This window comes from Staurois parvus, unplaced genomic scaffold, assembly GCF_062004578.1.
Source record: "Staurois parvus isolate SC_StPar_1 unplaced genomic scaffold, SC_StPar_1.0 ptg001333l, whole genome shotgun sequence".
Taxonomy (NCBI): domain Eukaryota; kingdom Metazoa; phylum Chordata; class Amphibia; order Anura; family Ranidae; genus Staurois; species Staurois parvus.
The window spans coordinates 140,621-168,573 of NW_028319129.1; the positions used below are offsets into that span (position 1 = coordinate 140,621).

The 27,953-nt window shown below is 39.3% G+C and overlaps 1 protein-coding gene across 1 annotated transcript in view; it reads right to left on the reverse strand.

Annotated features, from left to right (window-relative positions):
- The window catches only part of CD40LG (CD40 ligand), a 39,603-nt gene that overhangs the window by 8,812 nt on the left and 2,838 nt on the right, over window positions 1-27,953 (reverse strand). Inside the window, exons 2-3 of the mRNA XM_089661407.1 lie at window positions 22,562-22,699; window positions 6,552-6,597 (exon numbers count right to left, since the gene is read on the reverse strand). Coding sequence (XP_089517533.1) covers window positions 6,552-6,597; window positions 22,562-22,699 — 184 coding nt within the window. The remainder of the gene's footprint in view (window positions 1-6,551; window positions 6,598-22,561; window positions 22,700-27,953) is intronic.

Below are 27,953 nucleotides of genomic sequence, written 5' to 3' on the forward strand. Positions count from 1 at the left end.
GCCCTGGTTAGCATTATAACTGAGATAGGCAGTGAGGAGAAATCCAAAACTGTACAGTTGTCACTGTAAAAGGACTGTTTTATCTTAAGGCCAAGAAGTAAAGTAAAATCTCTCCAAAAGGTAAAAAATATTCTAGTATGAGATACACTTTAAGCAGTGGGAGAGACATTTTCTTCTGTGTACTGCCCCCTCCCCATAGAAACTATGCACAGTATACAGTCCATCTCCCTCAGTTCCTTGGGATTCAATGCAACTGCATTAATTTTCATCAATAAAATGATTAAGTGACAGGCATTTTGAAGTAAAGGTAATCACAGCTAAATCTGTAAACTAATATTTGAACAAAGAAACATCATATATGCTTACGTTGACTGTTGCTGTTGTTTTTTCCCACTAGATGTATAGCGGCCACTGGTACTGCAATGAATGATATTCAGATGATTAACATTTAATTACATACATATATTTCAAGTGATATGACAAGGTAGCATTTAAAATATACTCTAATGCCAATCACATTAGCAAATCAGGACAGGTTTTAGGCTAGGAACCTATTTGTGTTCTAATTTTGTAATATTACCTAATTTGGCAACAATTATGAACAAAATAATTACATAAATAAATACTTCAGATCCATCCAACTGGAAATGCCCAGGATTTGCCAGTTTTTATGACAGGCCTATTCTCAGCAATTACACTTCACAAGAAATTTGAAATTGCTTTCAAGTATATTAACAATTTTTTAAACTTTCTATTTATTGAAAATTTTCTGAAAAATGCATATATGCACATTTTGTGCATATTTTATACAGCAAATACTGATGTATATTTAAAGGATACGTTCACTTTCAGAGCTTGTTACACTCATATTTAGGGTGCACCATGTAACATGCTCAAAATCGTGAATTGAATTTTCCACATTTTCATTTGGTGCTGCTAATGCCACATCTCCAGGTGGCACCAAGCTTTGATATACCTTAGCAGTATTGCAATTTAAGTTTTACTAAACATAAAGACAATAAGCGGTTTCCTCATATGACACACATGCGTTCTTTTCAAATGTATGTGGTAGGTCATGGCAACCATCTTAATTGGCTGGTGGGGGCTGTTCCTTCCACTGCGCAACAATGGGTCATTATTCCTCCTCCAATAGGGACAATGACTAGGTCAGGACTCCTAGTTTACCAACCCTGGGGAACTGTTTACTATGACACATGGGCATTTACTATTCCTACTAGCCACAGTCTGCTCCATTAAAGCATGAATGGCAGGAAACTGGCCCTTTGTTTTAAAACGTTTGAGGATACCTGCGTTATAATAATAAATCAGGCAGCTTGAGGGACTTTTGAATGTAATTATCAAGCTAAAAAATGTTGTGACCTCTTTTATAAGAGAAAATTATACTTTAAAGATGATGTATAACCATGTCCTTTTGCACTATCTGAGTCACCCTGAATCATCGAGATGAAGGAGTTTGATTGTAAATGATACATATGTTGATAAAGGGCATTATAGTACTTTAAAACTATTTATATCATACAAAATGTAAATCGCTGGTTTAATATAATTGCACAAATTATTTTTGAAGCTATAGTTTTTTTTTTACTTTCCGTCTATTTGCTTGCAATTAGTTGCAAACAGGATGTTTAGTTTTCACACATTTAAATTTCAGTATTAAAATGAGTCAAGCCTGTTTCAGAAAAGTGTTCACTCTTGCTATGAAAAGATAATAACAGACTTATTTAAAGGAGACGCACAGCCAAAGCTTGTTTAGCTGTACTTCTCCTGTGGATCACAGGAGTGAGGTACGTTCTGCACTCCCAATTACCCATTTTCAGCTGACAGCGGGCTGAAGTCACTCAATTGGGCTAGGCTGGGGAAAGAATCTGACCATATGGTCGAGATCCACCCAGGAGCCTGGACAGGCACCTGGCTCAGTCTCTCAGTGATCCTTTGAGAGGCTGAGCCAGCCGCTTCTGCCCCCTCCATAGGGGGGGCAATGCTCCAATGAGCACTGAGGGGGCAGAGCAAAAGAAGGAGACTGGAACCACTGATCGCTCAGTTCTCACCCTTAGAACTGGTGGGGGACAGGTTTGGTAGGACCTGGTTCACCTGCTGTTGATCTCTGCACAGAAAGCTGCAGTTTCAGTGTCCACCAGCAGCCGTCTCCCAGACAGTCAGCAGGTGTCTCCCAGCAATCAGCTCCACCTTGCCACACATGCTGAGAGGGTACTTAAATTTCACCTCAGCTATGGCTCCTTGCATCAGTGTTTTGGTTGCTCCTGTCTTGTATCCTTTTTTCCATACTGCCAGACTCTCTTGCCATTAATTCCTGATTTGGCTCTTGCTCCTGCCCCGTATCCAGTTCCCTGTTACCTTGCTGCCTTGGTCCTTCTCAGTTTTGTTTCCCCCTTCCCATCTGCTTCCCCAGGAACCCCTTGCCTGGTATATTTCACACTTTTTTTGCACATTTAGTTATTAGTTTAGGCGTCTGCAGTTTGGTTGTTCAGTTTGATTATCATGTGTTTTCATGTTTGCTGCTGTTGGTATGTGTTTATTGTTCACTGTAAATAAATCTCAATGGGGTTAGGGGCGAGGAGTTCAGTTTTTTCACATTTTAAGGATGTTTCACTAAGCTGGCTGCAATTAAACTCAGCTCATCCCTTTTAGAAAGACTAAGTGTCAGTTGTTAGGACTCGTTTTTGAGATTAGATTAAGTGTTAGGATTAAACAGGGGGGTATTAAGGTCAGGTTAAGGGTGAGGAATCAGGTTAAGTGTTGCGGAAGGTTAAACTTTATAGCTTGTTTAAAGTGTTAGGTTAAATGCTAATTACTTTCTCCACCCAATCCAATAACTGGACTCAATTACCATGATACCTAAATCAGAATAGCCCAAGGTGTCATCATATTTGGAAACCTATACCACACAGCTATTGGTATAGCAGCAGTAATACATTTAGTAGTCCTGAAACATTTATGTGTTTACACTTGGCATAGTAGATATTTGATGCTACAGCAACCTGATAAACCCATCATTTATAATATGACTTAACTCTAGCCAATGTTTTTCAAGCTCACACATGCATGTACCTTAACTCAAATGGATGTCAAATTTGGGGCAATGGCTGTGTTCATGCAGCCACTGCATCCCAATGACATGAATAAGACTGCCTGTGCTTCCCGTGCAGGCAAAACACAGCCCACTTAAGTAAACCCATGTGAAAGAGGCCTCAAAATTTAAACATACTGAAAGTCTTCAGCTGACTTCGTGATGTACTAGGGCTCTGTTGTGTTTCTGCACCTTTCAGGAGGAATTAGTTAGCTTCAGGAGTACCTGCAATTAATTTATTTTTTGTGGTGCATGTCCCAGGATGGGAGCTGTGTTAGACTTGTTAAGGTCCACACTATACACACATTCCTTAACAAGGCCTGTGTGACGAATATATGCAACAAACACCCCACTCATCAGCTGTTCATTTTTTACCTTAGCTATATATATATATATATATATATATATATATATATATATATATATACACACACACATTTTTGCCTTGCGCATGATTGAGTATTATTTGCAAAGTGAATTCTCACAACATTCACTGAGCTTTCTCTTGCAAAGTGAAAATGATTTTGCAAAGTGAACAGACCATTGCCTTTAGTAAATCAACCACATAATTCTTAAGGAGCGCTGGCTTGTTCGTTTATTGGAATTAATCTGGCTACCACAGGGCATGCACCCTTTTATACAGACTGTGGGTGACCTTGCAGGACAGGATGTTGAATGTTAGAAATAAAAACATCACAGGGGTTCTAGTTCTTCCCTTTTGTATCCAAATCTAAATCCAATCCAAATCCAAAAAAGGTTTGCCTTTACACACATATCTGTTAGGGTAGGCCTTACAAATCAATTCTAAATAAATGAATCTTAATAAGTAATAAGAATCATCTCTGCCACTCCATATCAACATATTCATATCAGTTTCATAAGTTCATTTTCAAATGTATATCTTAAGATGGCTGTGGGGAAAAAAAAAACTTTGATTTTTAAAACTCATGCATTTTGTAGAACTGTATCTAACATTTTCAGTTTATTATCTTTATAATTAATCAAAAGCTTTTAAAGAAGGAAAAGCAGCAGAACTTTAAACTTTATTTTTTAATTATGTGTATGTAATACCTTTCTTTGATGTTTTGGGTTCTTCTTCAGTTTGAGGTTCAGTTTCAGAAACTGAATTTTCTCTTTCTGCTATGATAAAAAAAAAACATATATATATCACTGTTTTGAGTTGAAGATTGAAACATTCTTGGTTTAGATGTTCATGAGATGGTAAAAAGTAGCTTTAATAACATGAATCAATTACTATTTCCCTACCAAACCCAATTATGTGGGTAGAGTATTATTAGAGAATTTAACAATTGTAATCAACATATTAAAAAGTCATAAACGTTAACTGTTAGGGGATCCCCTCATAATGCAAGTATGAAAAATAGAAACAAACTGAGAAAAGAAAGAAGATCAAAAAGAAAGTAACATTCTTAAAAATGACATTATTGTTGACTACGTCATCATATATTATATACTGTATACACATATATATGGTGTGACATGCAGGTTACAGTACAATTCACAATCTCGATAAAACAATGCTCATTGATGGTTCAATAAACAGAAATTTAAACTGAACCACGAATAACTGTTTCTTGGATTCACATTAAAAGTTGTATGTTTAAAGACTTGTATATGACAATGATGTGGTAAACTCACATAATACATAGCATACAACACCAGAAAACAGGGCTAGTTGCCAGTGGTCAGGAGAGTGAGGGTAGTCACACCAGGCATCCCAGATTTTGTGTTGTTAATAGGGTAACCCCTATTATAGTAGATAACCTTGTCGCATAGAAAATCTTGCTTTGACGTGCAATCACTGACACACTGTAAATGGGGAAGGTTGCATCCATTTAAGAGCAATTCATTTACGGGCCAGGAACAATGTTTCACACAACAGCATTCTATTATATCTAGGCCAACACTCTTTGCCAAGTAAGCACAGTAGAGAAACCTAAGGGTAAATGGGACAGTGGTGGAAATTACAGAGGAAAGTATGTCCACTGCTTGTTTTCAATATCAGGATAATATTGGTCAGGCCCAATTGACACAAAATCAGCCCTTGGTTGGTTACATCAAACACAATTAGAAATGGCAAGCTGTTTCGTGGCAAACAGTTGAATCAGGGTTAGGCAAGTTTGATGGAGAATATAAAGTTGAGTTAATTTATTATTGACTGTGTGAGAGACCACTAGGTGTTAGGAGCAAGCTTCCTCCCAATCCTCATACATCAGGTTAGGGATTAACCACCTGGATGTTACCTGAAGCGAGGCCTTGCTAATTTTATTGTGGAGGAAATGGGAATATACAGTGAACCTTTTACATATTTGTTTTCATAAAGAAGGGAAATTTAAATTTTTGACAGGTGTAGATAGGTATGGCTAGCTATAGAAGAAAATGGAAAGGCTTTTAAGGTTATATAGTAAATTAGTACCAGAGCTCTGTCAAGAAGCCCAGTGGATTTACATGCCATCACTTTTATTATTAAACCAAAAATAGGGGTTTATTCCATGTTTTAGGGTAATGGGTTTAGAACACAGTTACAGTCTAGTAGCAGGCTAGACTGTTTTCAAGTGACAGTTCTCATTGCATCTGGGGGATCACGCTGATAGAGATCTGAATGAGGCACGATTTAACTACAGAGGCATCCATTGCTCCTCATCTCTGTGGCTTGATGCTACTCTCATTAATTTTTTTTTTTGCCTTGGCAAAACTTTTTACAAATACAGTTATCCTTTGAAATATATATTAACAGAGTTACCATTTGCAGCTCTTAAGGCACAAGGCTCTTCTTGAGTTAGCTAAGGATAAATAGGAGTACATTTAGATGATTGGATCCTCCTATCCAAACTGCACACCTAACCCAAATGACCTGGAGCTGAAATTTCAGGAAATTCATTTGGAGCCCTTTACACCCCATCAATTATATTACAGTTTATAGCTGTTGCAGTATACACTTTTATTTGTAAAATTTCTCACCAAACACATATACATGTCATAGACTCATAGGGGTTTATTTACTAAAGCTGAAGAGTCCAAAATCAGACTCCCTTCTGCATAGAAACCAATCAGCTTCCAGGTTTCATTGCCAAAGCTTCATTGAACAAGCTGAGGTTAGAAGCTGATTGGTTTCTATGCAGAAGGGAGTCTGATTTTGGACTCTCCAGCTTTAGTAAATAAACCCCATAGAGACAACCATTCCCACAATTCATGGGACACACAATTGTTTGGAGGTTGTCAAGCAGACGATAAATCTTCACTGAGTTATAACTCACTGTGGGCCATGGATTGGCTACTTCTATCAGGTTCCTGAACAGGTATTTCACTTAAAAAAATAAACTTGTTTATGTATGTAATGCTGTTTGATATAGCAGTCTGATCATAGCTGGCTCATAACTAGTAAAAATCAAGCTTATAAAGGTATGCATTATGAACTTACCTGTTTGTTTTTCGTAGCTTTCACTAGGTAGATCATACTGAGTTATCTAAAAAAAAAAAAACAACAATACTTATTTATCCATTGCACAATATAACCAGTTTTTAAGTGATTTGTTCACTTTCAATTAATTTAAATTAATTACTCCATCTAATTACTATTATTAGGGCAGGAATCACCATGCAGTCATCACTAAGCTACTACAGTTGGGATGTTTGCTACCACAGTGTGGTTGTTTCCAGGCTAACTCTTTGAAATAGGAAGAAAGGCATGACATAGATAGAGACACAAGACCATGGTTCTGCTTCTCACCCGTGCACAGATAATGGCAGCTTACAGCTATTTTCTGATTGTTACATTTTATATGGAAATCAACCATTGCTACTTAGGAAAGTTATCTGGTGGCTAGAGGTATGCCCTTTGTACTTCTAGTAGTCATTTTACTGGATAATGTTAGCATACAGAAAGGCTAGGTACTGAGTAGATTTGCATCTCCTAATGATTTTCCTTAGAATATCTTATTTGGCCTAAATTCAAATCTGAACATCATTAGCCCCCCCCCCCCCCCATGTAGGTATACTGTAATAAACCTAAATACTGTAAAGCCCATCTCCAGGAAAAATGTTTCTTTTTGTTTGAATAGTGAGTACAATATCTCCAACAGTGGCACAAACAGAAAAATATTTTCTTAAAGCGCAATTGAACGCTTACTATTTATTACTGTAATGAAGTCAGGGTGCATATACTGTACATGAATAAATAAGGGGCTCTATTACTTTGTTGTTTAATTGCTGTGTGCAGTAGAAAGGATTAAATACCCTGAGTCGGTAGCAGTACAACACCCCCTGAACCATGGCTATAATCAACAGTGCACTCTCCTTTTAAATGGCTGTGTTGACTGGAGCAGTGTTAAGGAAGGAGCATCTGAACACTGCAGAACTGGTCTGCTGCTTTGTGTGAGAGACTCTCCTATGTGCTGCCAGGACAGACTACTAACCCTTGCTACTGTACATGGCAGCTAAGCAACAAAGTAAAAGAGCCCTATATTTGTTGACATGGACCCTGACGCATTACAGTAACATATAGTGACAGTTCAGTAGAGCTTTCAAGTGTTTTCTATAATTTCCCTTCTTTTCAGAAGGAAGCATTTTTTATGACTCATCAACATGGCTAATGACCCAAAGTTAAAATTTCCTGTCTATTTCCATACAATCTACTCACTAGTGAAGAAGAAATTACCACCTTTCAAACATATACCTACCCATTTACAATTTTCACAAGCTGTGAGGTCAAACAAATATTTAAAGTACATGCCCAGTTATTTCTTAGTTTTAGACAGAGTGGGGAAATGTTAGAACCATCAGATTTTTACTGCTATCCAGAGGTTTGGGAGAGAGATTTCTTTTCACTTCCTGTCCTATTAACAATGTTGAACCAGACAGGAAGTGAGGGGAACTCTCCAACTGCAACAAATACAAAAATACAATTTATTTTTTTTAAGAGTAGGGGAAGGCTAGAACCCCTGTTAAGTGTGTCCGTCTGTGTCCCTATTTTAGATTTTCCTTCACTTCCTGTCTGGCAAAACATCAGCTGGACAGAAAGTTAGGGAACTTTTTCTAACAGCAATGGATAGCAGTAAAAATGAGTTCTAATCCTTCCTCATGTTATCCAAACATAGAAAAATGTTTTTGGCTTGGTATTGATCTTACAGACTGCATAGACTACAGACTACAAAAAAATGGCAGCCATGCCAACCTATAACTAGCCTTTACAGCAAGGTGCACATGGAAGGGCAAAGCACATCGTAAAGCACATCGCAAACAAACAAAAGATTTCCCAGAACACTTACCAGCTAGCCTGCAAAACAATCATATTGCCCTCTCTAACAGTTTATAAACAGAGAGTGTTGTTCTCTGCACACATTTCCAAATATATGCATAAGCCGCAGTGCCCATGACAAAGGACCTCTGTATATACTGTAGTCCTACTCTATAATTTTCAGAACCTCCATAGTAGGTGCACATACAGTATAACAATGGATAGGTTAAGGGCAGGTGTGCCTGGAGGGAGCCCACCTCCTTAAAGCCTCAGGGACACATGTGATGCCCAGCAATAGCACATGGCAGTGAAGGCATCCAGTGTGTCAAAAATAGCAAATATACAATTATCTGTCCTGGAGATGTATCACTAAAATGCCTTGAGTGGTAACATTGATAACAACAATGTCAATGATCAACAGCATAGGTCAAGGGAGATTGAGCATATATACTACAGTATAAAGGTATAATACTAAACAGTAGTCATGTTGAAAAGCAGGATTTTACAAAACCAGAATAAAACAGTAAAGAATTAACATAAAGGGGAAGGGAGAAAGAGGAATTCTTGGGATGTGCTCAGTCAATCTGGAAGGAAGGAAGACATAGTCTCAGACAGTGAGGGTTCCAAAAGTGATGCACCAAAGGCCGTTGGAGAAAGTGGGTGATCCAGAGACTCCATACCTTGGTGTATTTGTAAAACCCTGTTCTGCTGAATGGTTTTGATTTTTCCATGGATCATGGCTTGAGTGAACCTGTAATTTTTCTCGGTATGGCAAAGCCTTAGGGTCTTTTGGGTCTTGGCCACAGTTTGCTTTGCAACAGTTGTTACATGAAGAATCAACTTAAATTGTGCTGTGGTGAGTTCTGGGGGTCGTCTGTTAAGAAGAGCTACAGTAGGGTCAGGAATAAGAGGCTTATCAAACAGAATTGAAAAGATCTCGAAAACGTCTGACCAGAATTTACTAATTATGGGGCAAGACCACCAAATATGATGGTGTGTAACCCTGTCCTTGAGGCATGTGATGCCCAGCAATAGCACATGGCAGTGAAGGCATCCAGTGTGTCCCTGCACCCAATTCAACCAACTGTACAATAAAATGGCAACCACTTCAACCCATAACTTAGCCTTTACAGCAAGGTGCACAAGGAAGGGCAACACACATTGTTTGCTTAGAGGTTATGTCCCTATTAAAACAGCGGCAGTAACTTTGCATTTGCACACTTACTGTCCGAGATTTGCTGGTATTAATTCTTGTGACATCATCATAATGTGCCTAATTCATTCGTACTGCCACACATCACTGCTGACTTCTTTTCCTACATACAGTGAAAACTACTGTACATTTACCATGTCTACATGGTAAGTGAATCTCTTAGTGAGCTATTGTTGGCCATTCTTTGGGAAGTTCCAAACCAAGCAGAAAGCCTGCCTTGGTGGGGAGAGAGATGGAGCGAGGCAGTGATGAAACAGGAAAGGTGAACAGAGGAATCTTGATGGTCCCCAGGGCAGGAAATAACATGATTAAATTCAGTAAGCTGGTACTTTGAAGGAGCAGAACACAAGATGTGTGAGGAGAATGTGTGATTGCAAAACATTTCTCTGAGAAGGGTACATAGCTTGAGATTCATGGTCAAAATTACATTTTTGGGCTTTAACCCCTTGACTCCAACCTCATACAAATATGCGGCCTCACTGCACTGGGCTTTATGCTGTGGAGACGCATATTTGCGTATCTCCCTTTCTGCTGGGAGCATGCTGCACGGCACACTCCCAACACAGAGAGCGGGGTCTCACTGTGAGCCCCGTGTCCCCTACTAACGATCGAAACCCAGAACACCAGATTTTGGGTTACCTGATCGCTGTGATAGGCTCTGATTGGCTATCACAGTTATCAGTCAATGTGAAGCCCACTTCTACGTTTTCTCTCTCTGAATGGAGGAGAGAGATACATGTATCTTTCTCTCCTTTCAAAGAGAAAAAAACCAACATTGTGTAAAATAAATATATATTAAAAAAAGAAAAGAACAAATAAAAAATACTGAGATCAAGGTTTGATGTATGTCAATGCCAGGGTTAGTGTTTGGGTCAAGTAAAGGTCAAAGGTCAGGGTCAGTATATTTTGGGCAAGATTTTTTTTTTATTAGTATCGGTGTCAGTTAGTGTCAGTGTGCTTTAGGTAGGGCAAAGAAAAAAAGCAAAATGTGCACTATTGTTAATTTGATAATATCTGTTGATAATAAAAAAAAATCAGGAGATATCCATTATCATTCACCATCTAATGAAAGCCCAATTTGTCCTGGATGCACAAAGTAGTTGTGATATGTACGGTTTTACTAACACATGTCACAGTTGCAAAACTGTGCTTAGGCATATTTATTTCAGGTACAGTCAGGTCCATAAATATTGGGACATCGGCACAATTCTAACATTTTTGGCTCTATACACCACCACAATGGATTTGAAATGAAACGAACAAGATGTGCTTTAACTGAAGACTGTCAGCTTTAATTTTAGGGTATTTACGTCCAAATCAGGTGAACGGTGTAGGAATTACAACAGTTGGCATATGTACCTCCCACTTGTTAAGGAACCAAAAGTAATGGGACAGAATGATAATCATAAATCAAACTTTCACTTTTTAATACTTGGTTGCAAATCCTTTGCAGTCAATTACAGCCTGAAATCTGGAACGCATAGACATCACCAGACACTGGGTTTCGTCCCTGGTGATGCTCTGCCAGGCCTCTACTGCAACTGTCTTCAGTTCCTGCTTGTTTTTGGGGCATTTTCCCTTCAGTTTTGTCTTCAGCAAGTGAAAAGCATGCTCAATCAGATTCAGGTCAGGTGATTGACTTGGCCATTGCATAACATTACACTTCTTTCCCTTAAAAAACTCTTTGGTTGCTTTTGCAGTATGCTTTGGGTCATTGTCCATCTGCACTGTGAAGCGGCGTCCAATGAGTTCTGAAGCATTTGGCTGAATATGAGCAGATAATATTGCCCTTCAGAATTCATCCTGCTGCTTTTGTCAGCAGTCACATCATCAATAAATACAAGAGAACCAGTTCCATTGGCAGCCATACATGCCCACGCCATGACACTACCACCACCATGCTTCACTGATGAGGTGGTATGCTTAGGATCATGAGCAGTTCCTTTCCTTCTCCGTACTCTTCTCTTCCCATCACTCTGGTACAAGTTGATCTTGGTCTCATCTGTCCATAGGATGTTGTTCCAGAACTGTGAAGGCTTTTTTAGATGTCGTTTGGCAAACTCTAATCTGGCCTTCCTGTTTTTGAGGCTCGCCAATGGTTTACATCTTGTGGTGAACCCTCTGTATTCACTCTGGTGAAGTCTTCTCTTGATTGTTAACTTTGACACACATACACCTACCTCCTGGAGAGTGTTCTTGATCTGGCCAACTGTTGTGAAGGGTGTTTTCTTCACCAGGGAAAGAATTCTTCGGTCATCCACCACAGTTGTTTTCTGTGGTCTTCCGGGTCTTTTGGTGTTGCTGAGCTCACCGGTGCGTTCCTTCTTTTTAAGAATGTTCCAAACAGTTGTTTTGGCCACGCCTAATGTTTTTGCTATCTCTCTGATGGGTTTGTTTTGTTTTTTCAGCCTAATGATGGCTTGCTTCACTGATAGTGACAGCTCTTTGGATCTCATCTTGGGAGTTGACAGCAACAGATTCCAAATGCAAATAGCACACTTGAAATGAACTCTGGACCTTTTATCTGCTCATTGTAATTGGGATAATGAGGGAATAACACAAATCTGGCCATGGAACAGCTGAGAAGCCAATTGTCCCATTACTTTTGGTCCCTTATAAGTGAGAGGCACATATGCAAACTGTTGTAATTCCTACACCGTTCACCTGATTTGGATGTAAATACCCTCAAATTAAAGCTGACAGTCTGTAGTTAAAGCACATTTTGTTCGTTTCATTTCAAATCCATTGTGGTGGTATATAGATCCAAAAATGTTAGAATTGTGTCAATGTCCCAATATTTATGGACTTGACTGTACTTCTAAAGCACTGTCAATTTATACAGCACTTTACTTATATATTGTACATTCACATCAGTCCCTAAGTCTTAAGGGGCATACAATATAAAGTCCCTAACTTACATTCATATATACTAGGGCCAATTTAGACTGGATCCAATTAACCTACCAGCATGTCTTTGTAGTGTGGGAGGAAACCAGAATATCCGGAGGAAACCCAACACAGGCACAGGGAGAACATGCAAACTCCAGCCAGGTGGTGCCGTAGTTCAGATTAAAACCAATGACCCTTGTACTGCCAGACGGAAGTGCTAACCATTTAGCCACTGCATTAGGATTTGTTTCACCCTTAGGTGTGAAGAGGTTAAAATTTCACTTATTACTAATTGATTATGAGTAAGTATACCATGAATCCCAATGGGTAATCATTATCCTGTAACCATATTACATTAAGAGTGAAAGCAACTTGCCCAACTGAAATCTGATTCAGAAGGATTAATAACCAAATTGTGGGGTGTCTTATGTTGTACTGTATATCTACGTTTATTAAAACTTGTGTGGCCTAGAGATATGACTTGGGCCAAGGGGTTTTTCCACATTGCCATAAGCTTTCTGTGAAATGTAACTGTACCAGCTACTCTTCTCTCAGAAACCCATCACTTTTGATAATGGTGTATCTGCTTATGTATGAGTTGCAACACATCATCTACAGAAAAAGAAGCAACACATCATGGCTTATATATATACCCTTTGAAGATTGCTTCTGGGAAGTTAAATACTGTGCATAAAACAAGCACAAAGCAAACCACAGTACGTGATTTTACATTTAAACCACAAACTTATTGAATTTCCATAGAACAATCACTTTCAGATTGAAGGCAGACATGAAAATTGAGAGTTGATATAGTTATAGCTGTAACTCTCACTGTTACATAAAAGGACCATTAAACATTTCTTGTTGGTTTAATGTGACAACCACAGGAGTATACACCAATCAGCCATAACTTTATGACCACCCACCGAATATCAAGTAGGTCCCCTTTTGCTACCAAAACAGTCTTTTTTTTCTGCCAAAACAGCCCTGACCTGTTGAGGCAAGAATGCCACTGGACCTCTAAATGTATTCTGTGGTATCTGACACCAAGCCAGCAGTAGCAGTTTCTTTAAGACCTGTAACTTGTGAGGTGGGGGCATTCATGGATAAGACTTGTTTTTCCAACACATCCCACAGATGATCAATTGGATTCAGACTTAGAGAATTTGGAGGCCAAGTAAGCACCTCAAGCTCATAGTTGTGTTCCTTAAACCATTCTTGAGCCATTTCTGCAGTGTAACAGGGTGCATTATCTTGCTGAAAGAGGCCACTGCCATCAGGCAATATAATTTACATAACGGGGTACTTGGTCAGCAACAATGTTTTTCTAGGTGGTACGTGTCAAAGTAACATCCACACAAATTGCAGGACCCAAGGTTTCTCAGCAGAACATTGCCCAAAGCATCACACTGCCTCTGCAGACTTGTCTTCTTCTCATACTACATCCTGGTGCCATTTTTTCCCCAGGTAAGTGATGCACATGCAAGCAGCCATCCACATGATGTGAAAGAGAACATAATTCATCACACCAGGCCACCTTCTTCCATTGTTCTGTGGTCCATTGCTGCTGCTCACATGCCCATTTTAGGTACTTTTGGCTGTGGACATAGGCCAGCATGGGAACTCTGATCAGTCTGCAGCTATGCAGCCCCATACACAACAAATTGCGAAGTCCAATTTTTCTGCTTTCAATAAATTGACTTCAGGGACATCATGTTTACTTGCTACCTAATATAGTCCACTGACTATCAGATGCCCTAAGTGAATCTTACATAGTTTTAAACATTTTCTAATTCAATATATTTTTATTGTTTTTACAAGAAAAGAATTTACAAGACAGGATAGCAAATATACAATTATCTGTCCTGGAGATGTATCACTAAAATGCCTTGAGTGGTAACATTGATAACAACAATGTCAATGATCAACAGCATAGGTCAAGGGAGATTGAGCATATATACTACAGTATAAAGGTATAATACTAAACAGTAGTCATGTTGAAGAGCAGGATTTTACAAAACCAGAATAAAACAGTAAAGAATTAACATAAAGGGGAAGGGAGGAAGAGGAATTCTTGGGATGTGCTCAGTCAATCTAGAAGGAAGGAAGACATTGTCTCAGACACTGAGGGTTCCAAAAGTGATGCACCAAAGGCCGTTGGAGAAAGTGGGTGATCCAGAGACTCCATACCTTGGTGTATTTGTAAAACCCTGTTTTGCGGAATGGTTTTGATTTTTCTATGGATCATGGCTTGGGTGAACCTGTAATTTTTCTCGGTATGGCAAAGCCTTAGGATCTTATGGGTCTTGGCCACAGTTTGCTTTGCAACATTTGTTACATGAAGAATCAACTTAAATTGTGCTGTGGTGAGTTCTGGGGGTCGTCTGTTAAGAAGAGGTACATTAGGGTCAGGAATAAGAGGCTTATCAAACAGAATTGAAAAGATCTGGAAAACTTCTGACCAGAATTTACTAATTATGGGGCAAGACCACCAAATATGATGGTGTGTAACCCTGCCCTTGCAGCCCTGAAGGCAGGATGGTGAGTAAGTAGGTAATAAATTTACAGAGCCTAAATAGCATTGTAATAAAACTTTGAAGGCTGTTTTCAGGGCCTCCACGCTCTGAGAGCAGGGTTTGGTTGCCATCCAGTTATCGGAACAAACTTCTGGGTCAAGAGTGAAACTAAGGTCTGCTATCCACTTATTCACATAAGATTGGGAGGGAGGATAAAGTTTAGGCATCATGTGTGTATATATATAGTTTAGAAAAGAGACCTCTGGAGTGAAGGTATATGGCACAATTGTCTACAAACAGCAAGAGGTGGCCCCATGAGCAAATTGTGTATATAGTGGAATCACAAAAATGTTTGACATGCAAATAGCGGAAGACCTCTGATCTCAGAAGCTTGTATTTCTGTTGTAATGTGGAAATGGCCAGACGCCCAGTAGGGCCTGCTAGTTTGTACAAGAAAGAAAGGTTCAGTTTCAACCAGGTTATAAAGGAGTGTGGAGATACATTTCCAGGGTAGAAAGCAGGGTGGAAAATGAAGAATAGCAACAGTGTGGGGAGAGTAGGTAGGCCCATTGCTTAATACGGTCCCAGAGTTTTAAGCTGTAAAGCAAAATGGGATTTGACATTTGTGCATGCTCCATGGACTGAATCCAGAGTAAGTTATCAATGGGGAGGGGATAGAAATCTACAGTCTTCAGGCATTCTCAGAGAGAGACTTCCCAGTTAGCATGGTATTTTGTCAGAAGAGACAATTTGGAGACCTGGTAGCACATCCCTAGGTGGGGTAGGCCAAGGCCTCCATTCTTCTTGGGTAAAAACAATGGGAGTCTTGGCTTAATGGAACCCCAGACATAGTGTAGAATTCAGTTCTGCAATATCTGCAAATAAGTATAAGACCTCCAACAATATTGGGGAACGGCGCTGTGACAGATCGCCTGGCACCCTTCCTTTGGGACACAGGAACAAGGTATTATAGCTGGGTATCTAGTCACCCAAGGACTAGACGACACTAACTTAGGCGCAAAAGTTGTACTCTTTATTTGAACATAAATACAGGTTTTTATACACTTCAGAAATAGGGACAGTCCCCACCGTAACAATAAACACAAATCTTACACAATGGGATAAACATACAACACTGATTAAATAATGAGGTAAAGCTGAAACCAGACTAATCCCATCATGTAGGAACCTCCAGGAGGACTAATAATCTAATTAACACTAGGCTAATCAACAGCCAGGCACCCTGGCCAGCTAGGAGCCCACCCCAGGCATACTTGTACCTCCAACCCTGAATACACAAAGTACATTACACATGCTGTCTTTCAGGTGTTTGCTTTCACTTGTATAATCTGTTCATCATAAGTAAAAAATCATACAATATTCCAACAGTCTAAAAAAATGGAAGTAACTTATCTTCATAAATTTCTTGAGGGAGATTGTTGTTAAATATTTCTGCCCCAAGTGGAAGAGCTTCTCCAACCCAGTCTGCAGGAGAGCCACCATATTTCCTCTGACCATTAACCTGTATAAGAGTAATATTACATCTTTCCAGCCATTCCAGAAGGGAAGCTGTATTGTCATTCAAGCAATTGTTAATCCAAGCCTCGCTCTCAGTGTTCATCACATTAATATAAATCATCACAGACTGATCTGCTCTCTCAATGTGATCAGAGGCTGGAGAGCTCTTTTCCATGCCCTGACCAGAGCTCTTTTCCATGCTCTGACCAGGAGAAGCAGACAAAATCCCTGGTCTCCAATATGGGCCATAATCAGTGGCTAGCCCCTAGTCTCCTCCAAAAGCCCCTGCCCTTGTTGGGTCTGTCACAAGTGCTGCCTTATATCCTGAAAAACGGTGTACAGTGCAAACAACATAAAAAGTGCTACTTTTAATGCAAAGTTCCATAATGTGACATACAGAGTACTAAAGTCCCAAATATAAAAAACATCAATATCCAAATCATGATAAAGTGCTCAGTACAATATCAAACAACATAAACACTAGTGATAGTACTGTGCTTAAAATTGATGTGCTTCACAATGGGATTCCTCCAATAGACCCGTAGTGCCCAGTATACACAACAAACTCATTGGATATATCTGACTCCTTGTATTATCAAGTGAATCAATAAGCGTCCAATGTAGTCCAGATTCAAATAAGCTCAGCCCTCGTTAATCTTTCATCCAGTCTCTTATGGTATCCTTAGGTGCCCTTTCATATAATCAAAAACTTGTCCACCAGATGTAAAATAGTGAAAATATAGCTATTTTGGATTAAAAAATGAAAAAGGGGCGGTTTTGGATCTGGAAGACTGGAATAGGGCCTGGTCATTTATAGCTAAATGTTCATTTATTACAACCACGCTGGAGGCGGCAAAGTATTGTTTCATTGGTATTGGGTCCTGGTTCGTTTGGCCCAGGCGAACCCTGCCTGCAGTGATCGCTGCTTTCGGGGTTGTGGTCATCATGGAGATGTGTTGCATATATGGTGGTCATGCCTGAAAATTGATTCGTTTTTGGTCTTGTGTATTTGACCTCCTTTTCACCTTGTTCCATTTCTCCATACACTGGGATGCTCGGTATGCTTTGCTTCATTGTCTCGGGCCTGTTGGCTCACCAACAGAAGTTGGCTTCCTATTTGTTCTTGTCGGCAACTAGAACAATCGTTCAGGCAGAAGAGCCCATCTGTCCCTCTTCAGGGGGTGTGGGATCGTATGACCACTCTGATGCTCAATGAACATATGTTGAGTATCATTAATGACCCCCAACGGGTATTTTCAAAAACATGGGAGCCATGGTTGACATACGCTTTTCTCATGCTCTCCCCAGCTAGTCTGGGTTTGTGATGTTGCTCGGTATTGGCGTTCCCCGACCCCTGCTCTTGATCTTGTCTTCTTCTTCCTTTTCTACTCCTTTTCCTTTCTATTTTTGCTTGCCTTTTGTGAGGCAGTGGATAGCTGCCTTTGTTTGAGCTACTCTCAGTGTTATATCACTGTTTTTGTAATTTATGTGCCATTGATAGCCCCTGCGTGGGTGCACCTTTTGCTCTGTTGGTGTTAGAATACTGTTTTCTTAATTTTTATGTGCCATTGATAGCCCCTGCATGGGCGTGTCTTGTTGCTCAAGTCTTGTTGAAATGTTTACTAATTAAAAACTAATTGTTTTGCAATCCAAAATGTGAAATGGGATAGCTAATTATGTTTCTGGAGATAGTGTGCACAGGACATGGGACAACTTAGATTCTAACACGATCAACAACTTTTTCAATGCATTTATGGATCAGGAATAACAAAACCTTTTCACCTTTATATTTAAACATCAAAAAAGTGCAAATAAGAGAAGGTCATTTTGGTGTTTACATGCACTTTAATGTGGTACTGTATCCTTCTTTTCCTGACTTAATGGCTCAGCTCCACCAACTGCCACTCCCTTGTCCAGAGAGTGTGCCTTTACCGGGGACTAAAGCCTAGTACACACAGGCCAAATGTCGGGCGGCATCGGCCAGTTCAATTAAAAAACGGCCTTCATCCAGCCCGTGTGTACGGTGGCTGGTCTGACAGAAGCTGGCTGTTTGGGCGACTTTTGTAAAAAAGGCATGACTGAAAAAGGTCTGTGAGCGCTGACTAGTTTGTTCTTGTGGGGGTGGGCAGCCCCCCTGTCAGAATACAATAGCTCAGCAGGGGAGGTCGCTGTACTGACACCAAATTGTTAGTACAGTGGCTCCTCCTGAGCTCTGCAGGTTTTTTTTTTTCGTTCACCCACTGAATTGAAACAAAACTGCTAGTGTGTACCAGGCTTAAGCCAGTTTCATGGCATACTGGAATGACATTTGGCACAGCTTAGCAGTGAAGTCAGAGGAAGTCATGCCGGTACTAAAGAAAGATTACACAGGCTCAGTAGTTTTTTCTGAGAAACAAGGATAACAACAGACATATTATAGCATTTGCTCTTAGGCAGCACATACAGCAAAACCTTAAAATGAAGCACAGCTTTACTTTCATTTTCTTCCCTTTCATTCATACCAAAAGCATTTGCATCGGTGATTAGGATCAATTTATTAAGTGGCATGTTATTTTTATGGCGTTCAATATTTTATTGCATGATAATTTTCTCATCAGAACATTCATAGCACAGACAAAATAATAGCATAAGTATAAAGGCATTTTCTGTTTGGCATTTATGTATTAGAAGCAGATATTTTTCAAGCATTTGCAATTTAACTCAAGAATTGTTATTTTATCTCTATCTAGACTGGCTAGTTCTGCTCTTCTCAATACCACCTAGAAGATCCTTATGGTTAATGCCACTCGAAAGGAATGTGGGAAGGTGCATGGCAAGCTGGGGACTGACAAGGAAAAGGATCTTTTCATGCTGCTTTGAAGGCAACATTGAAAATACACAAGTCATTTAATTAACATGCTTGGGCGATGCCCTAAAGCCATATCTGGTGTTATGGAACACTGTGATTGTTTTGGGCAGTCTCAAAAAGAGCATATACCGGCTGTGCATATTTGGCTGTAGAGTTGATGCTTTCTTTTTAGTTCTATATACAGCAGCATCCAATCTGATTCATTTAATTTTGAATAAAGGGCTTTTTATTAACCAGTTGACAACCGCATAACCCCGTTATAAGATGACAAAGTGGTTCTCCTAGTATGCAATCCGGCACCTCCAGGTAGAGGGCGTGCGCGCATGCCACCGCCACACTGACTGTGCTGTGATTAGTCACAGCACAAGCCAATCAGCAAGTGCCAGCCAATGGATGACAGCTGGCACCCGCTGCTCAGTGAGGAGGGAGACAGAACAGTGCTCTGCATATGTAAACAATGCAGAGCTGCATCCTGTCAGTGGGGATGTGGCAAATTTCCCCCCCCCTGCAAAGCAGGGAATAAAAACCGGTACATCTCTTAGTAAAAGCAGCAAACAGTACACATTAAATGATGGTTAAGCACGCATTTACCCTTTGATCACCCTAGATGTTATCCCCTTTCCAGCCAGTGTCATTAGAACAGCGATCAGTGCATATTTTTAGCACTAATTGCCGTATTAGTGTCACTGGTTCCCACAAAGTGTCAGTTAGTGTCAAACTGCCCCCCATACTATCACAGTCCTGCTATAGGTTGCTATTTGTGGCCATTACTTGTATATAAAAATATGGAGTAGGGTTGGCCTAAAGTTATGGAAAAACCAACTTTTAACATTTTTTTTATTGGGTATGTTTTATAGCAAAAAGTAAAAAATATTGTTTGCTTTTCAAAATTTTTGGTCTTTTTTGTTTATAGTGCAACAAATAAAAATCCTAGTAGTGATCAAATACCACCAAAATAAATCTCTATTTGTGGGGAAAAAATTATATACATTTCATTTGTGTAGAGCGTTGCATGACTGTGCAATTGTTCGTAACGAAGTGCCAAAGAGCAAAAAATGATCTGGTCGTGAAGAGGGGTAAATCTTCTGGAGGTCAAGTGCCTAAGCAGCAAAAAGAAAAAAACTACCCTAATGCAAATATTATTCAGTGCACAGCCAATATACTGTAGTTTTGAAGTTTCAGTGCAATGATCTCCAAAAAAATCATGTAGAAGGAAAGCTTCCCATCCAAATATTCACATACAGATACTTCTAAACATTATGATATCTCTCATGTAAGGCACTATCCTTGAAAATCATACAGTGTAAACTACCAATCAACACCATCCCTTTAAATATACAATAAGCAAAATGTGACCTACTCACACAATATTATCCATAAAAATATTACCAAGAAAATCCAAATAAAAGTGGAATAAATGCAAAAAAAGAGTTGCTCCTCACTCATGCAAAGACACCAGTGATTTGAATCTGCCACCGCCACCAGAAAAGATAGCCAAACTGTTTACCATATTGTCTGACCCCTTTAATATTGGAAGTCAAACAACACTTGTCATATAATTGACCCGTGGTTCTCCTGCTCCAGACCCACATGGATGGCTCACAGGGATCACATGGATGGCACACAGGAATAACTCAGATGGCTCCCAGGGATCGCCCGAAGGGCTCACAGGTATCATATGGATGGCACAAGGGCTCACTCTCAATTGGCCTTTACAGTGCCACAACTCATCCAGCACAAATCATAAAAAAAGAAAAGGAAGCACACCCTACATAACGTAATGCCCCTTAAAACATTCCCATTTATTGCTAACAGGTGTGCTATCTTAAAAAACATAATATATTTTCATATATTGCAATCAGTAAGTATACTTGCAGAAAGTAAAATGGCATGATCGGAGTTCATAATTAACAGCTTCCCGTCCACCCTATAGCAGATATGTTGCTACAGGGTGGCACAGGTGTGTAATATACATGATTTTTCATTTCCAGGTAGGGATCGCAGTCACGGCTGTCAATCACAGGGTCCCAGCCAGCATCAAAACAGTTCTCCTTCCTGTCAGCTCATGCACACTGCTTTGCATGGCTGCTTATAGTGAAGCACCAACACACAGCTTCTAGTAAAACACCACACAGTTAACCCTTTGATTGCCCCACATGTTAACCCCTTCTTGCTCAGTGACATTAGTACAGAGTGCTTTTTATTTGCGCTGATCACTGTATTGGTGTCAGTGGGGATGTCAGTGCCACCAAGTCAGTTCCCCCCAGTGTCAGAATTCCTGCCGCAGTCCCACAGTCCCGCTATAAGTTTCTGATCGTCGCCATTACTAGTAAAAAAAAAAAAAAATCCCTGTATATATACCGCCATTTGTAAATGCTATAACTTTCATGTAAACCAATTAATTTACACGTACTGGAATTTCTTTTTAACAAAGACAAGTAGCAGAATACATTTTTGCCTAAATTTATGACGAAATTCGTTTTTTTAAATTTTTTTACTGGGCATGTTTATTAGTAAAAAGTCAAAAATATTGTTTTTTTTTTTAAATTGTCAGTCTTTTTTTTATAGTGAAAAAAATAAAAACCGCACAGGCAATCAAATACCACCAAAAGATAGCTCTATTCGTTGGGACGTAAATTTCATTTGGGTGCAGCATTGTATGACCTCCCAATTGTCAGTTAAAGTAATGCAGCACCGTAACGCAAAAAAATGGCTGGTCAAGAAGGAGGGTAAATCCTCAGGAGAGCAAGTGGTTAAAAATAACATCTTCAGGGGAAATGGAATCACCTAGTCTGACATCTTATTTAGGGTGTAACACGTAGCATGTACTATGGAGGGTCCCCCCTCACCCGCCCCATGATGGTGGGGAATCCTCTCTAAGTAATCTATACATTTTTCATCTGTTCAACATCTGCCAAAATGGACAACCCATTTAAACTGGACACTACTATAACTGCACAACCAGTTTATCTACATTTCACCTTAGTTCCATTGCCTGTTAACAACTGAGTTTGCAAATATTCAAATGAAATGCTAACTGTGAGAAACAGTAGTCTCTGAGTTATTTTCAGACTGAACAACCTTTCAAGTGAGAGTTTAAACATTTATTCTATCTTACAAACGGAAAGATCAAAAAAAGACAAATCATACTAAACACACATCACAGAACATCACCAGCGGCAGTCGGTCTACACGCCAACACAAAGTATACCTGAGAGATTAGGCTGCGGAACCTAGCTATAACTTCCTTGCAATTCAGTAATGTGGGATCCACGTTTTCTCTCTTCAGACACTTCTGTATTGTTTTCAGGAATACGTAATCATTGTTTAATTCCATGACTTCTTCAATCTAGGATTTAAAAAAAAAAGATTGTTTTTTTCTTTGTTCACCAATATTACCAATATAATAACCCTCTGAGTAGCTGGATCTGGCTTGGTTTTAGTTACCATAGCAACAAGCAAAGCCTTCCATTTAGTTCTGCAATTACACGAGAAGTTGGAAGTGTGTAGGTATCGAGGGATCTGTAAACATGTCTGAGGAAAGTGTTTTTGTTACATACATCAGCCAGTTAAATACTTGCCTTTCATTTTCTAAACTACCTGAAAGTCCCAGCTTAAAGCGGTAGTAAACTGCACCTAACAAAAAAAATACCTTACCTTAAAATGAAGCCCTCCACCGGCGCCGTCACCGCTGCAGAGGCTTCCATCTTCATCCGGTCTTCCTTCTGGTTTCGCAAGCTCCGGCTGTCTGATTGGCTGAGCCACGACAACGAGTCCCAGGCCACGGCACACAGCTCTAAAGGAATGGCACAGGTATTTCATTCCTTCAGAGAACATGCACTGGCTGTCAAAAAGAGCAAATATCTCCTAAACAGTGCACATTAGGAGATATTCATTTTACCTACAGGTAAGCTTTATTATAAGCTTACCTGTAGGTAAAAGTATACAAACAGAGTTTACTACCACTTTAAATTGGAACTTCACTCTCTCAATCAACATCGAATATTTTTAATCCTTAATGCTGCTAGTATTAGTAAATAGATAGGAAAGTATATTATGTTTACTAGTTTTTTTTTACATTTCTTTAGTTACTTCCCAGTTTCCATGCCTAGGCAAATGATGTCATACATGCCAGGAGTCTTCAGGAAGGAAGGAGGGCTTTTTTCAGCTAAGCAGCTAAGCACACCCTCCTGCTTGCATGCCTGAGCTAAGGGCAAATGGATTCCAGAAAGTAAATGCTACATAAATCATCTGCCCTTACTCAAGATGGCCACAGCCAGAAATGTTAGGGGGTGTTTTTAAAAGCGATTTCTCAGCAAAATAAATCATGGAGACATGGAAGGATGGGGGCGTTTGATATGAATATTACAAATGAACTAAATAGTGTTTTTGGTTTTGTGGTGATCGCATGCAGTGTAGTTCCACTTTAAAGACCCTAAAGTGCCTAGCACAGACAGAAAGGCAGAGATGAACATACAGATTAGGTCACATTTGTTAGAGTTGTCAGGATAAAGAATTACAGAGAACTTAAACCTTCAGTAGGCATATTGAGCTTGCAGCACTACACAGACATAATGGTCTTCATTTATTAAGTATAAAATGTAGTCACCTGGAGGTACCTGCATGTACTTGTGGTATCCTATAGACCCTGCTGTTATACCCCAACACAGGGATGTTCTGACAACCAAAGCTCTGACATATCCTAGTATTGCTGAAGCTTGCTGCTCCTTCGATCTTTCATACTTTCCTTTTGATTATGACAGGCCTCTTAACTGGCTATCAGAAATGTGTGGAATTCAATAGTGGAGAGACAAATGTTGACACTACTCATACGTTTTAGAGCTTTGTTCATCATAACGGGTCAGTATTTAGGCATTTTCGTGGAACTTGGAGGCTGCTACAGGTCTATGTAGATACCTCTGTGCACCAGAATTTAATATCTGGCAGCAGTTTTTTTTTTTTTAAGAAGAGATTTGTTTTAAGTAATGATGTCAGGCAAGCTAAACGAAGCATTGATCTTCTCATGATACCCAGTAAACACTAGAGATAGAAAGTCCACTCTGTGTACTAAACTTCTGCAACCAGAGTCTGGAAATAGAATTACAGTCATGGATAAGGTATACATTTACAAATAAGCAGCGACACACCAAAGCCAAAATACCACTTCGAAAAAATGGTGTGATTTTTACTTCTTTTTTATTACGTTTTTGAACCAAATACATTTTCACGACAAAATGCCTGGTCATTGATTTCTAAATTTCCAATTAGTGTAATTCAAATGAACCCAGCAAAATGGGGCAATGAACGAAACCGGTATCCTCCTAAACTGCTAATAATATTGATTGTTGTGTAGTGGACAAGAATATGTATTCTCATTAAATGCCATCTTCTTTCCTATAACTGACCTCTTTGACAAATGGCAAGAATCTCTCTAATAAGCTGCAATTTAATTAGTGTATTATCTTTAAAGTTACTCAGCAATCCCACATGGTAACTCACTAATCTCATATACAATGTCATTGCATCCATGTAATGCTACCTTTCAAATTCTTCAGATTGCAAAAGCACACTGTCATTAAAAGTGGTTTTTATGTTTTGGGATTATAACAAAAAATGCTAGACATGTCAATAATAACATTTATTTTCAATGTTTATTGAACAGGGATCATGTTATAAGCGCATATATACTGTATATTCATGTGTACAGAGAAAAATACATTCTGCGGCTCACTCTAATGCATAACTGTTGAATGACAGGATACCAGTTCATGTTAGCCACCTGCAAGTAAGTCATTAGCCATGATTCTATTATGGGTGTCATTCTTAGATTAAAGTGTGTCTGCAAGCACCTGACAAATAAGTTAAAGAGTAAATGGTTTTAGTTCAATTTTAGTCTGGTTTTGTGTGTTTAATGTATACTGTATATCTAATGTGTTCTACAGACAAATATTTAATACAGGGTATATCTATGACTATTGATATTTGCAGCACTATGCATTAGAAAATAATAGAACATTAGAAGGGGTTTCTTCTCTCTCTCTCTCAGGATTAAAGGATAAGTTCACCTTTCGTAACATGTTACACCCATGTTCATGGTGTAACATGTTACAATCTGATTGGCCCCAGCAACCCCCTCCCCGATGCCCGTTGTGACAGCTAGCAGGGGGTTTTCTCCCCCCTCGTTAGCTGTAACAACTTTTTAAAAATGTGGCCATGCGGGGCTCCGCCCACCCGGCTTCGTCATTCATTCACAGCATTCTGTGAATAGGATAACTACAAGTTGCGGCAGCCTTTGCCGCTGTCGGCTTGTAGTTTTCAATGAACTACCATGGCACTCCACAACACTGTGGTAGTTCATTAAGTCTTCCTGTCAGTAGCATCTGCTTGCTCATACAGGATGAATGAGCAAACAGATCTACTGACAGGTCAGGGGGAGACCTGAATAGCACCAGCGATCTGCTGATCGCTGTGCAATGCTTAGAGGCTCCATAAACAAAAAATAATAAATGCACTTTTTTTAACCTTCAACCTTATTGTTTTTTGTTAAAAGGTGAACTTACCCTTTAAATCTGGAACCTGACTCAATTAGTTATGTTTTCTACAAAGGAGGTAAGAAGACCTTAGAAAACATGAAGAAGCTGAAAACACCAACTGCTGTCCTAATATAAAAATGCTAGATAATTATACTCAATATTTTACCTTGACCTGATTAAAAAAAATAAATGTTAAACTGCACATTCCCTTAAAGGAGAAGTACAGCCAAAGCCTGTCTGGCTGTACTTCTCCTCTGGATCACAGGAGTGTATTTCATTCTGCTGTTTTCAGCCGACAGCATGATAAAGTCCGCTGTCAGCTGACGTCACGACCATATTGTCGGGATCCACCCAGGAGCCTGGACCGGCACTTGGCTCAGCCTCTCAATGATCCACTGAGAGCCTGGGCCAGCGGCTCCTGCACCCTCCACAACCAAGCATGCCAGTGAGTGCTGGGGGGGGCAGAGCAGACGGTGGTGAATGACAGTCTCTGCTCTCTGCTCAGAGCGGCAGGGAGCTCAGTTCTCAACCTTAGAACCGGTAGAGAACAGATGCAGCATTGGATTGATGCTTCATCCACCTAGATAAGTATAATTTTAAAAAATCCCAAACTTCCCTTTTGAAGTGTATTTATACTTCTGCAGGGATAGATGTTTTCATTCACCTATCATAACCTAAACGAAAAAAATCACCTTCCTGTTTTTAGATGCTATATTCTGGATCCCCCAGCATCCCATATAGTGTTCTTTGCTTATGAAGTTGCTGGGCAGCTATGTTTGGCATAGTTAACCCTGTCTGTACTGTGCAGGCAGATCCTCATTATCAGTTGTAACTAGATCTGAACACTGTCTGTCCTAACAAACGGTTTAGCACTGTTGATATACTGTATATATATATATATATATATATATATATATATATATATATATGTATATATATATATATATATATATATATATATATATGCTCTGTGAATGGGAACACATAACACACATTAAGTGGAACTTTCTCAAGTTTGACTGCAAAAGTGGAAATACATTTTAAAGTGGTAGTAAAGTCAGCATTGTTAAAAGTTGCTGATAGGCAGGGTATGTATGACAGAAGAGACCCTATCAGTCTCTTCTGTCATAAATGCATCCTCTTGTCTATCAGCCATAATGTACACTGAGCCATGTATGTGCAGCTCAGCAAACATTTACGGCCCCCGATCTATGCCGCTGCGATGTGACTCTCATGCAGCACTAGAGGGCTAGGTTTGACAGGTAAGTGTGCCGTAATATGCTAGTATGCTGTGCCTACTACTACATTATGGCATAACCAACCTGGGGACCCAAAAAAAGAAGAAACTACAGTAGACTTTACTACTGCTTTAATACAAAGGAGGACGCTGGGATAATAATCTGCATAAGGTATATTTGTTTGCAAGTCTTTTCCGCTTATGTCAGCCTAAGCATTTTAGGTATTTATCATGCCTAGTGACAAATATTTACCATCATTGTAAATGTGCTTTGTCTTCAGCTGCCGTCATGTATCTATGGCTTTTCACATAGAGCATCCTCTGATTTAATAGAGTGTAAAATGTGGTGAAGAAAAGTGCACCTGAGTTCATCCAATCAAATACAGAAGACTTTTTTCTCAAATTGCTCTAAACATCACTGTATGTTCATTTTAACCTCTTTTCATTAGTTAGCAAGTCAGGCCTTATGTTCCTACTGATCACCTAATAGCAGAACTACCAGATGATGCCTATAATCAGGGACACATATGATTTAAGCAGTGGAAAAACTGCCGGCTTTGCTTTTGTTTTTTAGATTTGATTGAAAAGTTCGATCTTGTTTGAGAATAATTTCTTTTGATAGTGCCTTCTATACTTTTTTCAAAATCCTAATTGAAACCTTGTTCAAAAATCAAATCAGTAGCTTACAAAAAATAATTTCTTTCCAATAATGTACTTTAAAAGACTAAAATACAAAACACAAAAGCAAAACTTTATTTTTATATATATATATATATATATATATATATATATATATATATATATATATATATATACTATACTATATTGCCAAA